Source organism: Ranitomeya imitator, chromosome 2 (assembly GCF_032444005.1).
Source record: "Ranitomeya imitator isolate aRanImi1 chromosome 2, aRanImi1.pri, whole genome shotgun sequence".
Classification (NCBI taxonomy): Eukaryota; Metazoa; Chordata; class Amphibia; order Anura; family Dendrobatidae; genus Ranitomeya; species Ranitomeya imitator.
Genome location: NC_091283.1, coordinates 406475050 through 406496298, shown reverse-complemented (window position 1 = coordinate 406496298; position 21249 = coordinate 406475050). Strand labels below are relative to the sequence as shown.

The window sequence follows — 21249 nt, the reverse complement described above, 5'->3', positions numbered from 1 at the left end:
ACAGTGCCTGCTCTGAGCAAATTTTTCCAGCATGGAGTGATCTGAGCTGCCTTCTCTTAATCTTTGGGTTCAAAAGATAGAAGATTTGAGATACATGGAACAAATTGCTTTACAAATTTACAGCATCTTTAAAAGTTTTTCACACACATTGTTTTATCAGGCTGAGTTCCAAAAATCAGATGAATATAAATCTACCCTGATGAATTAGCATTGACTGTCACGTTTATCTCTATGGCCATGTAGTAGTTGGAGGACATTTACCTCTTCTTTACCACCTGCCAGTGCATCGCTCTTTTCGCAGTAAAGAGATACAGTACCTTATTGATTGATGGGGTCCGACCGCTGGGACCTGCACCAATCGACATGGGGCTCTTGACGGCTGTTGTAATTTTTTTCTGCAGCCCCATAGAATGAATGGAATGGCGGTCGGGAAGAAGACTTGAGCTACGATACTCGAGAATGGATAATTAAATGTAGAAATTTTGAGATTCGTATTTGATAATTTTGTTAACATTTTCCGTTTATCTGTTTTTCATCAAGAGATGGTTAGGTGTTATTTGGATTTATTTAATTATTTTATTTATGCAACTTTTCAGCCCCTTTTTAAGGGGGATGCAAAAGTTCCCACCTTGTCCTTTCAAGTGTCTGTCTGGTGTGATATTATCTTGGAGGATCACCGTTGGATCCCTGCTCTGACTGGCAGGGTCGTCGGCGTGTCTCTTCACTCACCCATGCTGCAGAAAGTTCTTCCCTTCCCCATGCTCGGTATGCATCCAGCCGGTCCTCTAGCCATGTCCTTACGGTACGCGCGCATGCGCTCCTGCCCTCTTAAAGGGCCAATACGTGCACTTGCTATTTCCTCCCCAGCCAATGGCTATGGAACATTATGTATATATTTCTTTCTCCCCACTGGGGAGGTGCCTGATCAACCTTCCTGTTTCGCACTCTAAGTTGTGTAAGGTTGCATACCAGTCCCCGCTACACTCAACTGCAGATCTTGCCTGCTGCACTCTAATGCAGACTCTGCCTGCTGCACTCTACTGCAGATCCTGTCAGCTGCACTCAACTGCAGATCTTGCCTGCTGCACTCTAATGCAGACTCTGCCTGCTGCACTCTACTGCAGATCCTGTCAGCTGCACTCAACTGCAGATCTTGCCTGCTGCACTCTAATGCAGACTCTGCCTGCTGCACTCTACTGCAGATCCTGTCAGCTGCACTCAACTGCAGATCTTGCCTGCTGCACTCTAATGCAGACTCTGCCTGCTGCACTCGACTAAAGATCCTGTCAGCTGCACTCTGATATAAACACTGCCTGCTGAACTCGGATACGAACTCTGCCTACTGCACTTGGATGCTAACTGTCTGCTGCATTCTAATACAAACTTTGCCAGCTGCTCCCTCCAGTCTGTCCGCTGGGTCCTGCTGCTGTTCATAGATCGTGGGAACTTACCTAGAAAGCTCCCAGGCTTTCTAGGAAAGTTCCCACGATCTATGAACATCCAGCAGAGGGCGCCTCACCGCAAATGAAGCTAAATATAGATCATTGTTCTATATTTAGCCTCATTCCCCGGGGTTTTGCAGCAAGGAGCAGCCTGCATTAGCGGAACTCCTTGCTGCAAAATGTTTTAACCCCTTCAGAAGGATTTACATCGTTGGACGTTACAGATCTGCGGAGGGTAAGTATATTGTTGGTTTATTATGTTTTTTTACTTACAGAACGAGGGTCTTCAGTGACTGGATTGGGCGTAGAATAAAATACTCCAACAACCATTGTTTTTATTTCATTAAAATAATTTTAAATAATGTGTTTGTGTTTTATTTAACCCTTTACTACAATTGGATTAATAATGGATAGGTGTCATAATTGACGCCTCTCCATTATTAATTAGGCTTAATGTCACCTTACAATAGCAAGGTGGCATTAACCCTTCATTACCCCATATCCCACCGCTACACGGGAATGGGAAGAGAGTGGCCAAGTGCCAGAATAGGCGCATCTTCCAGATGTGCCTTTTCTGGGGTGGCTGGGGGCAGATATTTTTAGCCAGGGGGGGGCAATAACCGTGGACCCTCTCCAGGCTATTAATATCTGCCCTCAGTCACTGGCTTTACTACTCTGGCGGAGAAAATTGCGCGGGAGCCCACGCCAATTTTTTCCGCCATTTAACCCTTTAAGAGCTAGAACGGACAAATTTTGCAGATACACACTACTGACAGTAGTGTGGAATCTGCAAAAAAAATGGAGAGAAGACATGGTTTACTGTATGTAAACCATGTCTCAAATCATGTCGGGTTTAGGAAGGAGAAAGAAAAAGCCGGTAATTGAATTACCGGCTTTCAAGCTGTATAGCGCTGGAATAAATATTAATATATATACATATATGTGTCTCACTGACATATATATATATATATATATACCTATTCTATGTGTACACATTTATTCTACCTATTCTACTGTAAGCTGTCAGTGTGATTTTACTGTACACCGCACTGAATTGCCGGCTTTTCTCTCTAACAGCGCTGCGTATTTCTCGCAAGTCACACTGCTTGTCCGTATGTAATCCGTATTTTTCACGTTTCCATAGACTTTCATTGGCGTATTTCTTGCGCAGTACGGTGACAAACGCAGCATGCTGCGATTTTGTACGGCCGTAGAAAGCCGTATAATACTGATCAGTAAAATACGGCAGATAGGAGCAGGGGCATAGAGAATAATTGTGCCGTATTTTTTGCGAGTTTTACGGACGTAGTTTCTGCGCTCTTACGTCCGTAAAACTCGCAAGTATGAAGCCGGCCTAAATGTGGCATTAGGACATGGATGGGCTGGTGAATGTGTGAAGCTATAAGAAACTCGTTGTTCTTCGCCTTCATGTGGTTAAACATAGCGCATGGAACTGGCATTCATTTTGTATTCTTGTTTTCTGCCTGACTGTAGTAAGGAAAGAAGACACTGTATATAAACACGATGAAACTAAGATAAACAGCATTCTCTTCTGCCAGGAAAATATACTGCCAGAAGCGCCAAATTTGGCCAGAGCTGAACCCCTCGACTGTACCCAAAGAAACATCCGCAGCTGTTATTTAAGTATTGTTGCTTGTGCATAAAGCGCAGACATACTAATTTGTAGACAGCTTTATTATTTTATTTGAGGCTCTGTTATAGCTAAATCACATATAGACGCTAGAAGTTTTAATAAAATTATACCATTTAGTTATTATTACTAGACGTATCCTATGTAGTCAGAAGTCCATAATAGAAGAGGTCTATAAGAAGTCCAACGTCTTATTCATTGAATTCTGGTTTGTAGTTCAACCCCGTTGCCCTCGCTGTATACCATCCAACCCCATTGCCGTCGCTGTATACCATCCAACCCCGTTGCCCTCGCTGTATACCATCCAACCCCATTGCCGTCGCTGTATACCATCCAACCCCATTGCCCTCGCTGTATACCATCCTACTTCATTGCCCTCGCTGTATAGCATCCAACCCCATTGCCCTCGCTGTATACCATCCAGCCCCATTGCCCTCGCTGTATACCATCCAACCCCATTGCCCTCGCTGTATAGCATCCAACCCCATTGCCGCCGCTGTATACCATCCAACCCCATTGCTCTCGCTGTATACCATCCAACCCCATTGCCCTCGCTGTATACCATCCGACTCCTCGCCATCCAATGTATACCATCCAACCCCTTATCACTCAGTGCATAACATCCGGCCCCATAGTCCCCTGCTGTATAACATTCAGCCCCCCCTCCATGCCATCTGCCATGTGAGGCTACGTTCACATTGGCGTTCCGCCAATGTGCGTCGCTGTTGCGCCGGCGACGCAGCGGCGACGCAGCGGCGACGCGCCCCTATGTTTAACATAGGGGACGCGTGCGTCGTTTTGGTGGCGTTTTTCGCCACGTGCGTCGTTTCCGACGCTAGCGTCGGACGCAAGAAAACGCTACATGTAGCATTTTCTGTGCGTCCGATTTTCGTCGGAAAGCGACGCACGCGTCGCAAAACGCGCGCGTTTTTGCTCGCGTTTGCGCGCGTTTTAGCGTGCGTCGCGCGTTGCGTCGCCGACGCACGGCGGCGCAACGCTAATGTGAACGTAGCCTGACAGAATGGCCACTGGAAAAGGAGCTGATACCAGCACAGTCCTGCAATAGGAGCCACTGGTGTAACAAGTCCAATCATGACATTTCTTATTCCTCCTAAATCTTCCCTCATCACCTGTGAGTGATATTACTAAGAAGTGGAAGGAACCGCAGCAACTCAGCCCCGAAGAGGAGAACCTGTAACATTACATAGGGGGTCGAGTTATGAGGTGCAGAGGGCAAAAAAAGCCTCCAACTCTCTGCTGACTCCATAACTGCAGAGTCCAGACCTCCTCTGGTATTACAATCAGCACAAACACTGCTCCCCCGCCGGGAGCTTCATGGCCGAGCAGCTGCATGCAGCCTTACATCACCAAGCACAATGCCGAGCTACGGATGGAGTGGTGTAAAGCCACCATTACTGGAAACGTGTTTTGTGCAGTGATCGATCGCACTTCTCTATCTGGCACCTGATGGATGAGTCTGGGTTTGGTGAATGCCAGGAGGACATTATCTACCCGACTGCATTGTACCCACTGTACAGTTTGGTGGAGGAAAAGAAAAACCTTCACAGAAAACCCAGATTAAAAGATCAAGGTCAGATAGTTGAATAAAACATCCTTTATTTGTATACAATTAGGTACGTGGTGGCACAGAAAGAAGAGCAAACACACATAGAAAATGGTATAAAATGTGAACCAGGGGTGTTGTATTGAACATTACACTGGTCAACGCAATTTTTCTGGCAAAAGGTTTTAAAACGTATTTTAAGTCAATTTTGGCTGCTGATTACGAATATGAACTCCGTTTTTGGCTATCACATCAGGATTTCGAGACATTTTCAATTTTTGATGAAAATTACTCCTAATGTTTTATGATAAAAAAAAAACATGATTTTCGGTACTACATTTTGTATATTTTTAATCAAGGAATAACAAAGATTACAAAGTCTATGTACAGCAAATCAAATATACATACAGAATTAAACTACAAAATATAAAAACACATATATATGGCACACAGATGAATGACAAATGGCAGTTATTTGAACTTTCTTTTCTTGGCTGATCTGTGATGTACAGCTTCTGGGTTTTCTCTCATCAAGCTCCAGCAATAGTCAGCCATCATATGTGAGTCCCACCGGCCTTGATACCGTTCTTCTATTGTTTTAATGTCCTGATGAAAACGCTCCCCTTGTTCCTCGCTCACATCCCCAAGGTTCTCTGGAAAAAAGTCCAAATGGCTCATTCTACATCTAAGATTTCGCAGACTCATTAGTAGCTCTTCCACAATCTCTTCATAGTTGTCCGCTTTCTTATTCCCTAGAAAATTCTGCACCACATTACAAAATGCATTCCAAGCTCTTTCTTCTGTCTCATTCATTGATGTGATAAAATTTGGGTCTCTCATAAGTGTTGTTATTTGAGGTCCATCAAATATTCCAGCCTTTTTCTTCTCTTCACTAAGATCAGGAAAAGTTGAACATATGTAGTTAAAGCATTCTCCACTGTGATTGAGAGCTTTGACGAACTGCTTCATCAATCCAAGTTTTATGTGTAAGGAAGTTAAGACAATGTTCTTCCTATCCACTAGAGGATCATGGATGACATTCTTATCGCCAGATGCCAAACTCTGTCGCTGAGGCCATTCAGTTTTCACCCAATGCTCTGCTGTAGCTCTACTGTCCCAGTAGCACAGAAAACAAGGGTGTTATCATAACAAATGGGAATTATGCATGTTCAAAGAAAACAAAGATATTCTCACATTTATTGGGAGACTAAATGAAAACTTTACCTTAGTGAACCGTATAAACCGGCACTTTTCATACACTACTTATATTTATCATGGTATTCATGAAAATGGGACATATACCTATAGCGCAAAAACGTGATGTGATAGAGAAATTATAAGATCAGATTTGAATTCAGCACCCTCAAATTAGTCTAAAACTGTTCTCAAAGTCCATGCCAGAATTTTTTTTTTTTGTAGACCAGTGTTATCGGTGCATTATCGCCACAGAGCGTGCTGGACACTACACGTTACAGATATTTTTTCCCCTATCTATTCTATTGATCATTGTAGCACTTTCTATGTACAGTGGTGATGGACTATGCACACCTGACACTTAGGGCATGTGCAATTTTACTATCTATACGACTTTTCTAAAGGCCCAAGGGTATGTGCAATAAAGCTCCACATAAATGGTATTATCATATATGAGTGCATCATACAGCTCTGGAAAAAATTAAGAGACCACCACATCAAATCCCTGTCACGGGCAGCCCAATCTCCAGACCTGAACCCCATTGAAAACCTCTGGAATGTAATTAAGAGGATGATGGATAGTCACAAGCCATCAAACAAAGAAGAACGGCTTACATTTTTGTGCCAGAAGTAGTGTGAAAGACTGGTGGAAAGCATGCCAAGACGCATGAAAGCTGTGATTAAAAATCATGGTTACTCCACAAAATATTGATTTCTGAACTCTTCCTGAGTTAAAACATTAGTATTGTTGTTTCTAAATGATTATGAACTTGTTTTGCATTATTTGAGGTCTGGAAGCACAGCCTTTTTTTTTTATTTTGAACATTTTCAGAAAAAAAATACAAAATTTAGTGCTTGGAAATTCGGAGACATGTTGTCAGAAGTTTATAGAATAAAAGAACAATTTACATTTTACTCAAAAATATACCTATAACGAGACAAACTGAACATTTTGTAGTGGTCTCTTAATGTTTGCCAGAGCTGTAAAGGCACAGATGATTGGCCTCGGGGAGACCAAAACATCCAACACTGCGGAGACACCATCACGTGTTTCTCAACGCAGTGATTCCAGAACACTGCCCCCACCCCTTATGGGAAATATGCAGATGAATGTAAAGAAGCTGCGGAGACACCATCACGTGTTTCTCGACGCAAGCAGTGAATAGCCAGGCCTTTCCCCGGGAAGGAACAACCACGGGAAGGGCAGCATCCTATGAAGGAAAGCCACCTATGCCAAGCATGGTATCCATCCACAGACAGCTGTTTTGGTGTTTTTGCCCCTCATCAGTGTGGAGTAGGAATCTGGCTATTAGGAGCAGTGCCTAGTAAAAAGGCTATAAAGGCACAGATGATTGGCCTCGGGAGACCAAAACATCCAACACTGCGGAGACACCATCACGTGTTTCTCAACGCAGTGATTCCAGAACACTGCCCCCATCCCTTATGGGAAATATGCAGATGCATGTAAAGAAGCTGCGGAGACACCATCACGTTTTTCTCGACACAAGCAGTGAATAGCCAGGCCTTTCCCCGGGAAGGAACAACCACGGGAAGGGCAGCATCCTATGAAGGAAAGCCACCTATGCCAAGCATGGTATCCATCCACAGACAGCTGTTTCGGGGTTTTTGCCCCTCATCAGTGTGGAGTAGGAATCTGGCTATTAGGAGCAGTGCCTAGTAAAAAGGCTATAAAGGCACAGATGATTGGCCTCGGGGAGACCAAAACATCCAACACTGCGGAGACACCATCACGTGTTTCTCAACGCAGTGAATCCAGAACACTGCCCCCATCCCTTATGGGAAATATGCAGATGCATGTAAAGAAGCTGCGGAGACACCATCACGTGTTTCTCGACGCAAGCAGTGAATAGCCAGGCCTTTCCCCGGGAAGGAACAACCACGGGAAGGGCAGCATCCTATGAAGGAAAGCCACCTATGCCAAGCATGGTATCCATCCACAGACAGCTGTTTTGGGGTTTTTGCCCCTCATCAGTGTGGAGTAGGAATCTGGCTATTAGGAGCAGTGCCTAGTAAAAAGGCTATAAAGGCACAGATGATTGGCCTCGGGGAGACCAAAACATCCAACACTGCGGAGACACCATCACGTGTTTCTCAACGCAGTGATTCCAGAACACTGCCCCCATCCCTTATGGGAAATATGCAGATGCATGTAAAGAAGCTGCGGAGACACCATCACGTGTTTCTCGACGCAAGCAGTGAATAGCCAGGCCTTTCCCCGGGAAGGAACAACCACGGGAAGGGCAGCATCCTATGAAGGAAAGCCACCTATGCCAAGCATGGTATCCATCCACAGACAGCTGTTTCGGGGTTTTTGCCCCTCATCAGTGTGGAGTAGGGATCTGGCTATTAGGAGCAGTGCCTAGTAAAAAGGCTATAAAGGCACAGATGATTGGCCTCGGGGAGACCAAAACATCCAACACTGCAGAGACACCATCACGTGTTTCTCAACGCAGTGATTCCAGAACACTGCCCCCATCCCTTATGGGAAATATGCAGATGCATGTAAAGAAGCTGCGGAGACACCATCACGTGTTTCTCGACGCAAGCAGTGAATAGCCAGGCCTTTCCCCGAGAAGGAACAATCACGGGAAGGGCAGCATCCTATGAAGGAAAGCCACCTATGCCAAGCATGGTATCCATCCACAGACAGCTGTTTCGGGGTTTTTGCCCCTCATCAGTGTGGAGTAGGAATCTGGCTATTAGGAGCAGTGCCTAGTAAAAAGGCTATAAAGGCACAGATGATTGGCCTCGGGGAGACCAAAACATCCAACACTGCGGAGACACCATCACGGGTTTCTCAACGCAGTGATTCCAGAACACTGCCCCCATCGCTGAGGCCATTCAGTTTTCACCCAATGCTCTGCTGTAGCTCTACTGTCCCAGTAGCACAGAAAACAAGGGTGTTATCATAAGAAATGGGAATTATGCATGTTCAAAGAAAACAAAGATATTCTCACATTTATTGGGAGACTAAATGAAAACTTTACCTTAGTGAACCTTATAAACCGGCACTTTTCATACACTACTTATATAACGAGAGCAAAGCAAAGTACTGCAGTGCGCAGGCGCCGGGCCTCTCTGACCTTTCCGGCGCCCGCGCACTGCAGTACTTTGTTGTGCCCTCAACAGGGCAGACAAAGTACGCCTGCGCCGGAGCCGTGGCTGAAGATCAGAAGAGGACGTCATGGAAAGAAGATGGGAGGCGCCGCAGCGGACCAGAGACACCCATCTGACCTGACCAGCAGCGGGACCGCCCCTGGGTAAGTATAATCTAACGTCTTTTTCTCCTCTTTCAGGTAACATCGGGGGCTTATCTACAGCATTACAGAATGCTGTAGATACGCCCCTGATGCCGGTGGGCTTACCTCACCCGTGATTTTCAGGGTGACAGGTTCCCTTTAAGTGGTATCTCGTTATACAACAACACCACCATATATTCTTATTGTGTTGTCCAGCTGTTCCATAATGTTCAATAGGGCTCCTTTCCACTTGCGAGAAACACATCCATGTCTCGCATGTGAAAACCAAGCTCAGGCGCCGGCACTCCAGAGCGGAGCGTGCGGCCGCATAGCATCACATGGAGCTGCACGCTCCGCTCCCAAGTGCCGGCGCCAGAGCTTGGTTTTCACATGCGAGACATGGACATGTTTCTCGCAAGTGGAAAGGAGCCCATAGAACCACGCTGGTTCACATTTTATACCATTTTCTATGTATGTCTGCTCTTTTTTTCTGTGCCACCACATACCTAATTGTATACAAATATATGCTGTTTTATTCAACTATCTTATCTTGACCCTGTAATGTGGATTTTCTTTGTTGGTTTTTGTATTTTCCCGATTGCTCTCTCCAATTGGTCCAAACAGCTATACATGTATTTACTCTGTGGATGATTCCATTTAAATACTTATATAAGACATCATGTACATCATCTGTGCGTTCTTTGGTTCATTTGTTAAAGTTTGGTGGAGGAGGGATAATACGATGGTGTTAGTTTTCAGGGGTACAGTATATCTCCGCTCCATAGTTCCAATGAAGGGAAATCTAAGGGTATGTGCACACGTCAGGTTTTTTTCCTGACAAAATCCGGAGAATTCTGGCAGAAAATCGCGTTTTTTTCCGCGCGGATTTATCGCGTTTTTTGCGCGTTTTTTGCGCGGATTTTTTGCGGATTTTTTGCGGAATTTTAGCATTTTTTTTTTTTTTTTTTCCTGAAAGTCATTTTGGCTTAGAAATCCGCAAAAAATCCGCAAAAAGAATGAGCATGTCCATTTTTTTTGCGGAATGCGTTTTTTTTGCGGTAAAAAACGCATCCATCTGAACAAAAAATCCGGAATGCATTCTAAATGATAGGATGCATATTTTTAGCGTTTTTGATGCGGAATTATAGCGTTTTTATAGCGAAATTCCGCAAAAAAAACGCTAAAAATCCGGACGTGTGCACATACCCTTAAGGCTATGTGCACATGTTGCGGATTAGGCTTAGCAATTTCTGGTGTGGATTCTGCCTCTCCTGGCAGAAAACGCACCTGCAGATTTGTTGCGTTTTTTGTGCGGTTCCGCAGCGTTTTTTGTGCGTTTTTGCTGCGGTTTTCTTGCGGATTTGCTGGGGTTTTTACCTCTGCGGTTTTCTATAATGGAATGGGTACAAAAACGCTGCAGATTCACAAAAAAGAAGTGACATGCTACTTCTTTTAAACCGCAGCGTTTCCGCAGCGGATTTTCCGCAAAGTGTGCACAGCATTTTTTTTCTCATTGATTTACATTGTACTGTAAATCAATTGCGGATCTGCAGCGTTTCTGCACCTCAAAAAACGCTGCGGATCCGCAGAGAATCCGCAACGTGTGCACATAGCCTAATACTTCAGCACAAGAAATTATGGTCAATTGTAGCTTCCAGGTTTGTGGAAACAGTTTGGGGAAGGCCCTTTTATGTCTCCCATGACTGTGCCCAGTGGACAAGCTCTATATAGACATGGTTGAGGGAGTTTGGTGGAAGAACCTGTTCTGCGTCACAGAGCCCGGGCCTCAACCCCATCTAACACAATTGGGATGAAGTAGACCAGATATTGTGAGCCCTGCCTCTCCTCCAACATCAGTGTCTGTCCTGACAAATGCTCTTCTGGATGAAGGGACCAAAATTCCCACAGAAGCCTCCAAAATCTTGTAGAAACTCTTCCCAGAAGAGCGGGAGCCGTTATATTTGAATACGGACCAACTCCATAATAAAGTGATTTTCTGGGAATTGATAAAAATAAATAACTGAAGGAAGTGTCATAAAATAAATACATTGCTAAATACCTTTAATTAGCAAATTACAATCATTTTGTCTAAGGAGGTAATTGCTATAGAATTAAAATGACTGCCGTCTTATTACACTGACAGAAACCTGTCCTAGAATGGTAGTGTAAGGAGGAAGAACGTGCAGCGGGTACCTGTGTTAAGCTGGGTCCAGAACTGTCGAGGCCGTGTCCCATGTTGCTTGGGGGAAGGAATAAACAACCGGACAGGTCACATGACCTGGGAAGAGGGGGTGTGTTTAAGCCGGAAAAAGAGAAAAAAGCGCGCAAAGTGACAGTTAGTTTCTGGTTGGCAGCGCGAGCAGAAGCAGGCGTGCGGTGCGCTCCACAGGGTGACAGCGCGGAGACGTACTGCGGCCCAGATCTTCTGAGTTCTCCAACAGGACAGTGAGTGTGGGAAGCGCCGCGCGCCCGGCTAAGCATAAGACCGCGCGCGTGCAGAGAAGCGTGGGCCTTGTACAGGACATTGAAGTGCGGTTCCCTTTGCTGGCTACCACGCATCACCCCACGGTCAGTAAAGAGGCTTCTGCATCTTTTCCCACTTTGATTGCGTGGGCTGATGGACTGGGGGCTCAGCAGGTAAAACCGGTGACCGCCTGCTGCCGCCAGAAGACGAATCATTAACCTTGGACCCCATCGGAGGACCCTACACCAGCCGTTGCCGATACTATAACCCCCCTCAGACTGAATTCGAATGAGGACCAGAGAAAGACCACGATCAGTGCCATTCACATATCAGACTGTCGCGTTAACCCTTTGTTTACTTCCCTCATTACTATCCACTGGTTAATGTTATTAGCTCCCAGCGAGGAGACCGTTGCTGCCCTTTTCCTTTGTTAGCCTATTAAATAACCTTGTTATAAAGCCTAGTACTGCGATCTCTACATTACTGCATTCCCGCACCTGCTTACAGTAGGATGTCAGGATGTTCAGTAGGAAGCTCCTCTACTGTGACCTGGTGATACTAATATTGCTATTCAGAAAGACAGGGCACACAGAAGTTTAAGCGGCCTCTTCCCAACTCGGCTCCTCTGGTATCTCCAGCATTAGATCAGATAGACAGGGTGGACAACAGTGTGAGCAGCCTCTTCTTATCTCGGCACCTATCAGATAGACATGGTGGACAACGGTGTGAGCATCTTCTTACCTCAGCACCTATTAGATAGACATGGTGGACAACAGTGTGAGCATCCTCTTCTTACCTCAGCACCTTTGGTATCTCAAATATTAGATCAGATAGACATGGTGGACAACAGTATGAGGTGCTGAAATAAGAAGAGGCTGCTCATACTGTTGTCCTCCTTGTCTATCTGATAGGTGCTGAGGTAAGAAGATGCTCACACCGTTGTCCACCATGTCTATCTGATAGGTGCTGAGATAAGAAGAGGCTGCTATCAGATAGACATGGTGGACAACGGTGTGAGCATCTTCTTACCTCAGCACCTATCAGATAGACAAAGTGGACAACAGTGTGAGCAGCCTCTTCTTACCTCAGCACCTATCAGATAGACATGGAGGACAACAGTGTGAGCATCCTCTTCTTTTTTTTTTATTCAAATAAATTTTTATTAAGAATAACAAGATAAATGACATGTTACATTCTCATTTTCAATACAAAGCTTTTCCCCCCCCCCCCTTCAAACATTCCCCTTCAATCCCACCACCCCCCAACCCCACTCAACAAAGCAGCTCACCTTGCTTAGCACTTCCATCATTAGACCAATATACTATCTAATCCCTCGGCCAAGAATATAAGCCACATTTAACATTACCATTAATTAGGAACCTTAATTAACTCTCCCTCTATAATACCCCTATCCCATAGCAATCCACGGAGACCACATTTTATTGAACATTTCGATTTTCCCTCTTTTTTTTTATAAAACCCCTTTTCCAGTGTCAGGCCCTGCTTCACATACTGGAGGAACTCTCCTCTTGACGGCGGTTCTTCCCTAATCCAATTTCGAGCTATTACCTTCCTAGCCATGTATAACAATCTGGCAATAGCTATCTTCAGGTTGTTATCCACTCCAATCTCATCCACACATCCCAACAAGCACACAAGTGGATCCCTTGGCACCTTACATCCATACGCACCTTCCATACGACTCAAAACTACCACCCAAAAAGCAGCCAGTCTTGGACACGTCCACATCATATGGAGTATATCAGCATCTGCAGTTTTACACCTTGGGCATTCAGAATCATCACGCAAACCAGCCTTATATAGCACCATCGGTGACTTATAAACCCTGTGTATCACATAGAGCTGTGACAGTCTATACGGTTCACTCAGTGACAATCGTGGGACCCATTCTAGCACCGACTCCCAAGTCTCATTTTCCATTGGACCCAGATCCCTCTCTCACTTAGCTCTCGCCATTATTGGAAACCCCAATAGGAAAGTGTGCAACAGATCTTTATACAAAGTAGATATGACTCCCCCAGTAGTCCCTTCATTACACACATACTCCAGTACTATATCCCTCTGAATTCCAATACCTCCGTTTCTACTCTGAGCTCCAAAAGCATGCCTCATCCGCAAATACTGAAATTCCCCCACAGTCCCAAGACCAAATTCCGCCTGTAATTGGGAAAATGATTTCAATTCACCTCGCTCAATTATTTGATACACGTACTGAATCCCTTTGACCTGCCATTCTGTCAGTACCCCCAGTGCCTCAAACTCCTGTAAGTTGCTGTTATGCCATAGCGGCGAGAATCTAGTCAAATCCGTGACCCCCCGTATATGTCTCAGCCTACCCCACAGCCTGCGTATCAACAACACAGTCGGGTATAATTTCCCCAGAGCCCCCAGGGATCCATCCTCCAAACATTGTACCACTGGCCTTCTTTTTGTCACCACTTCCATCAGCCGCTGTACCGCCCCAGATGACCCTTCATGCGCCCAGCCTTTTAAATGCTGACTCTGGGCTGCAAGAAAATATATTTCAGGGTTAGGCAATGCCAATCCCCCATCTTCCTTGGGTCGCTGAAGTGTCTCCAGTTTGATACGCGGATGCTGTCTCCCCCATATCAAATTCCTGAACAGAGAGTTAATCTGTCTAAATCTCCCGCGTGGTATCCAAACTGGCGCATTATGAAGAATATACAGTATTTTTGGCATCAAAATCATTTTAATAAGATTCACCCTACCTACCACAGATAAATGCAGTTTAAGCCAAGCATCCGCTTTCGCTTTAAGGACACCTAAGATTGGAGTCAGATTTCTATGTATATAGTCAGTAACAGGCATAGATACCCATATTCCAAGGTACTTAAATTGGCTAGTCACCTCCAGTCGCCCATCCTCCAGTGGCTCCCCACCATCATCATCCACCTTAAACAAGACAGACTTACTCCAGTTTATCCTAAGTCCCGACACCGATCCGAAACGCTCAATAATCCCAATGGCTCCCTCCAAGGACGTACCCGGGTCAGCCAGAAATAGCAGAATGTCATCCGCATACAACGCCACCCTTTCTTCAATCATCCCATATTTAAACCCAGTCACCTCATCAGACCGTCGAAGCTTAGCAGCCAGTGGTTCCACAGCCAGAGCAAACAAAAGAGGAGAGAGCGGACACCCCTGTCTCGTCCCTCTAGCCAGTTGTATGGTCCGTGATAACTCCCCATTTACCCTAACCCTAGCCATCGGCATCGAGTACATCAGTCGAATCCAGGATATGAACTGCGGTCCAAACCCCATACTCCGGAGCACCTGCCAGAGATATCCCCACTCCACACTATCGAACGCCTTATGAGCATCTAAAGATGCAATAACTCTCTGGCCACAGTTGTCGGATCTGAGTTGCAAATTCATATACAGCCTTCGTAAGTTGATCACAGTGGACCGATCAGGCATAAAGCCGGACTGGTCTGAGTGCACCAGGCCGGAAATAACACTTGTCAACCTCATCGCCAACACCTTAGCCAGAAGTTTAACGTCTGTAGTAAGCAAGGAGATTGGCCGATATGAATCCGGCTGTGTCGGGTCCTTCCCCTCCTTAGGAATCACCACTATTATGGCCTCCCGCATAGATGCCGGTAGACGACCACCACTCCTAGCCTCCTCCAGAAGTACCCTTAATTTAGGGATCAGCACTTCCCCAAAGTTTTTATAAATTTCAGCAGGAAATCCATCTATGCCAGGTGCCTTCCCATTAGCCATAGACTGCAGTGCCCGACCCAATTCCTCCTCCGTAATGGGAGCTTCCAAATCTTCTATATCTATGTCCCTCAGCCTTGGGAGCTCCAATTCCTCAAGGAACGCCACCGTGTCCTCCACCGACCCATCTACCTGAGAGGAATATAGAGGAATATAGGTCCGCATAAAAATCCGCAAAAATGTCCAAAATCTCTGAAGTCTCAGAGACAGCCACACTGCTCCCCGATACCAAAGAATGAACAAAGGAAGTGTTTCTCTGGGCAGAAGCCACCATCGATAGCAAATGACCCACAGATTCGCCCTCCTGGTAAAAAGCCAGATTCATGAATTCCCTCTTCCTTTCAGCCTTACCGAGCAATACCTCCTCCAACTGACTCTGAGCTGTCTTTAGCCTCCTCCCAGCTTCCGGAGTACCCGCTATTACCATCTCATCCTCGGCTATCCTCAGCCGTTCAACCGCCAACCTCTCTGTCTCTCTCGATTTCCTCTTACACCTGCTAATATCCCTGAACAGCAGTCCCCTCAAGTACGCCTTCATGGCTTCCCACACAGTAAGAACATCTACACTTCCCTCGTTGATCTCAAAAAATTCCACCAACTCCTTCTTTATCTTGTCCAAGTCCATACTGTGTATCCAATTAGGGTGAATCTTCCACTCCTTCCTGCTCCCGATCCGTGTCCCCACCGGCCGAAATTCCACTTCAACTGGACTATGGTCTGAAAGAGCCCTAGGCAAATATCTCACCTCCCCTACCATCGTGTCCAATAAACAGTTACCCAGCGCCAAGTCAATCCTAGACAAAGTACCATGAGCTGGCGAGTAGCATGAGTACGTCCTTTCCCCAATATGTCTAACTCTCCATAAATCAATCATACCTACTTCCCGGACATAGGTCCCAAACGTAGTGATATGTCCCCCTGTTCTATTCTGGGGATTTTTGTTTTTGTCCCAAAAGTCATCACAGATATTATTAAGATCGCCAATAATTAGAGATGGTAACGGTCCCCAACGCTCTACCCTCTCCAGCACCTCTCTTATCTTCTTACTTGAGTATGGGGGCGGAATATACAATGCCGCTATACACATCAACACTCCATTTATTTTACATTTCACCACCACATACTGACCATCCACATCCTCTTTTACCATTACCTCCTTATACTGCACCCCCGCAGGTATTAACACAGACACACCCCTAGAGTACGTCGAGAAAGTAGAATGATACGCCCTCTGTATCCAGCGCCTATTCAATACGTTTACCCTCTCCCGCACTAAATGTGTCTCCAGCAGACATATCATTGAGACCTTCTGTTCTCGGACATACGAGCATCCTCTTCTTACTTCAGCACCTATCAGATAGACATGGTGGACAACAGTATGAGCAGCCTCTTCTTATCTCAGCACCTATCAGATAGACATGGTGGACAATGGTGTGAGCATCTTCTTACCTCAGCACCTATCAGATAGACATGGTGGACAACAGTGTGAGCATCCTCTTCTTACCTCAGCACCTATCAGATAGACATGGTGGACAACAGTGTGAGCATCCTCTTCTTACTTCAGCACCTATCAGATAGACATGGTGGACAACAGTAAGAGCATCCTCTTCTTACCTCAGCACCTATCAGATAGACATGGTGGACAACAGTTTGAGCAGCCTCTTCTTACTTCAGCACCTCTGGTATCGCCAGTATTGGATCAGATAGACAAGGGGGGGTGGGGGACAGCAGTGTAGCAGCCTCTTATTACCTCAGCACCTTTGACATCTCCAGTAATATTAGTGGAACACATCTTCCTATATATGAAGGAGTAGTTCAGAGCTTCCTACTTCACATGCTTCAGGCTACTGTCCTAACATTATAGGAAGCAGCCATTGTGGCAGCCATTTTAATTCTATAGTGATTGCCTCCTTTGACAAAACAATTGTGATTTGATTTGCTAATTAAATGTTTTTAGAAATGTATTCATAATGACATTTCCTTTAATTTTTTTTCTAGGGAACCTATTTAAGGGGGTTGTTCAGGCTTCAGCTCACTATATGTGACTACAGACTTGTGAAGCCTCAGTACGTGTTGTCAGGATTTTCCGGTGCCGTCAGTGGGCTGTCGTGTGACCCACTGCAGGCATGCGATTTTCATACTGCCAGCCACAATCCGACTAGATGTGTGCCCAAGTCTAGTCTGCACATGACTGCATGTATTCAAATCGCATACTTGCGGTCACACGCCTTCCTACTCTCGGGGCCACCACTGGAAAATCCTGACATCACACACACTGCATGCCGTGAGGATTCACAAGTCTGCTGTCACAGTGCAGACTTGAACCCAAAGCCTGGCAACCCCTTTAATATCTATGGATGTAGAATGTAAGGTGATAAAAGCTTCTGTGGGTGGAATGTGGAGGGTGCACAGTATTTCTGTCCATATAATGTGTGCTGAGAACATGTCCTTTTTCTTTCTGCAGGTTTTTATAAGATGTCCTCCGACATGAAAGATGTGGGCATATGGGCGCAGACCAGAACTCTCCTGTACAAGAATTACCTAGTGAAATGTAGGACAAAGAAGGACACCTTGCAGGTACCTCGGAGAGATTTTCTCTGCATTTCAGCATCTAATTCACGTTCTCTGGGAAACACAGGGGAATGTGTGCTCGTTGCCATAGATGGAAAATGCTGTGTAATAATAGCAGGAAGAAAAAAAAAACACATATCTTACAAGCTTAAGGTTGGGTCCAACCAAGAATCCGTAGGAAAATCCGCTAAACAAGTCCTCACCAAACCTTGTGGACTTTGGTGCAGATTTGTGGCTGCGGAAACTCCCATTACTAATCTTCTGCTCTTCCCTGGTCGTCCAGCTGGTCTCTATTCTTCTGGCTCTTTGATTATGTGACCACACGTGCATGTTGGCGGCCAGTATAAAAGAATTGGTCTGGGGACTTGGAAAAAACAGGAGCGGTCACCTGCAGCTTTTGCAGCAGATCCGCAGGTAATCCAAAGCGAATTTTGAAAACTTTGATTGCAGATTTTTTTTTTCGTTTTTAAACCACCACAAATCTGCACATTTGACATACAATTTCCATAAGGTGTAATTCTGCAAATGTGAATGAAATTTTTTTTAAAACCATTGCCAATCCGAAGGTAAAATCTGAAATCTTTTTGTCCCTTGTGGAGTTACCTGAAAACTGGCTATAGTTGTCAGAAGGATCATACTTTCACTGGTCTGTTCTGACTTCACCATTAAAGGAGTTGTCTCATCATCGAAAGTAGATGACATTGCAAATTGCTTGTCAAAAAACAGCAACTTTTATTTAAAGTCCTGATTCAATAATTTATTGTTTGGGGCTTAGGTTACCGTCCACTTCTGCTGTTTATCGGAGGTGGCTAGTTTCTTAGGCAAGCAGCATGCTATTGAAAGTGCTGTCCAGATCCTGCTCCCCTCCCATACTGAAGACACAAAAGAGAATAGTAAAACCAAAAACACTCAGTTTGAAAAAATGTTGCAGTAATCTGCAAGTGCTAGTAAAAGATGTAAAAAACAGGGTATTTGGTTGATACGTTTTTTGCAAAAAATGTATACTAAGCTGCTCTACCAATCTTCACGGTATACCCTTATCAGAGCAGTCCTAACTAATGTATGCAATCCCTATCTGATGTATTTAAAAACCTGATCATCTGTATATAACCTGTGTGAACAGGGTTCAGAGAGGAAAAAATCCATGTGTGCATACAGGGTAGAACAGCTTTTGTGCAGATAGCCCAAGAGGAGTGGTGGAACTCCCCAGTCTTGTAGACACAAGAGAACAATTATGGAAACAGGAACACATGGGCTACTTGCACAGTGAACAAGTCTGTATGATCATGTTCACACACCACCAAGAAACCTGAAGACACAAAAGAGAATAGTAAAACCAAAAACACTCAGTTTGAAAAAATGTTGCAGTAATCTGCAAGTGCTAGTAAAAGATGTAAAAAACAGGGTATTTGGTTGATACGTTTTTTGCAAAAAATGTATACTAAGCTGCTCTACCAATCTTCACGGTATACCCTTATCAGAGCAGTCCTAACTAATGTATGCAATCCCTATCTGATGTATTTAAAAACCTGATCATCTGTATATAACCTGTGTGAACAGGGTTCAGAGAGGAAAAAATCCATGTGTGCATACAGGGTAGAACAGCTTTTGTGCAGATAGCCCAAGAGGAGTGGTGGAACTCCCCAGTCTTGTAGACACAAGAGAACAATTATGGAAACAGGAACACATGGGCTACTTGCACAGTGAACAAGTCTGTATGATCATGTTCACACACCACCAAGAAACCTGAAGACACAAAAGAGAATAGTAAAACCAAAAACACTCAGTTTGAAAAAATGTTGCAGTAATCTGCAAGTGCTAGTAAAAGATGTAAAAAACAGGGTATTTGGTTGATACGTTTTTTGCAAAAAATGTATACTAAGCTGCTCTACCAATCTTCACGGTATACCCTTATCAGAGCAGTCCTAACTAATGTATGCAATCCCTATCTGATGTATTTAAAAACCTGATCATCTGTATATAACCTGTGTGAACAGGGTTCAGAGAGGAAAAAATCCATGTGTGCATACAGGGTAGAACAGCTTTTGTGCAGATAGCCCAAGAGGAGTGGTGGAACTCCCCAGTCTTGTAGACACAAGAGAACAATTATGGAAACAGGAACACATGGGCTACTTGCACAGTGAACAAGTCTGTATGATCATGTTCACACACCACCAAGAAACCTGAAGACACAAAAGAGAATAGTAAAACCAAAAACACTCAGTTTGAAAAAATGTTGCAGTAATCTGCAAGTGCTAGTAAAAGATGTAAAAAACAGGGTATTTGGTTGATACGTTTTTTGCAAAAAATGTATACTAAGCTGCTCTACCAATCTTCACGGTATACCCTTATCAGAGCAGTCCTAACTAATGTATGCAATCCCTATCTGATGTATTTAAAAACCTGATCATCTGTATATAACCTGTGTGAACAGGGTTCAGAGAGGAAAAAATCCATGTGTGCATACAGGGTAGAACAGCTTTTGTGCAGATAGCCCAAGAGGAGTGGTGGAACTCCCCAGTCTTGTAGACACAAGAGAACAATTATGGAAACAGGAACACATGGGCTACTTGCACAGTGAACAAGTCTGTATGATCATGTTCACACACCACCAAGAAACCTGAAGACACAAAAGAGAATAGTAAAACCAAAAACACTCAGTTTGAAAAAATGTTGCAGTAATCTGCAAGTGCTAGTAAAAGATGTAAAAAACAGGGTATTTGGTTGATACGTTTTTTGCAAAAAATGTATACTAAGCTGCTCTACCAATCTTCACGGTATACCCTTATCAGAGCAGTCCTAACTAATGTATGCAATCCCTATCTGATGTATTTAAAAACCTGATCATCTGTATATAACCTGTGTGAACAGGGTTCAGAGAGGAAAAAATCCATGTGTGCATACAGGGTAGAACAGCTTTTGTGCAGATAGCCCAAGAGGAGTGGTGGAACTCCCCAGTCTTGTAGACACAAGAGAACAATTATGGAAACAGGAACACATGGGCTACTTGCACAGTGAACAAGTCTGTATGATCATGTTCACACACCACCAAGAAACCTGAAGACACAAAAGAGAATAGTAAAACCAAAAACACTCAGTTTGAAAAAATGTTGCAGTAATCTGCAAGTGCTAGTAAAAGATGTAAAAAACAGGGTATTTGGTTGATACGTTTTTTGCAAAAAATGTATACTAAGCTGCTCTACCAATCTTCACGGTATACCCTTATCAGAGCAGTCCTAACTAATGTATGCAATCCCTATCTGATGTATTTAAAAACCTGATCATCTGTATATAACCTGTGTGAACAGGGTTCAGAGAGGAAAAAATCCATGTGTGCATAC

At 44.5% G+C, this 21249-nt stretch overlaps 1 protein-coding gene across 1 annotated transcript in view; it reads left to right on the top strand.

Annotated features, from left to right (window-relative positions):
- ABCA5 (ATP binding cassette subfamily A member 5) overlaps positions 1-21249 on the top strand; it is a 240305-nt gene that overhangs the window by 85944 nt on the left and 133112 nt on the right. The window contains exon 2 of the mRNA XM_069750700.1: positions 17802-17914. Coding sequence (XP_069606801.1) covers positions 17813-17914 — 102 coding nt within the window. The 5' untranslated portion in view covers positions 17802-17812. The remainder of the gene's footprint in view (positions 1-17801; positions 17915-21249) is intronic.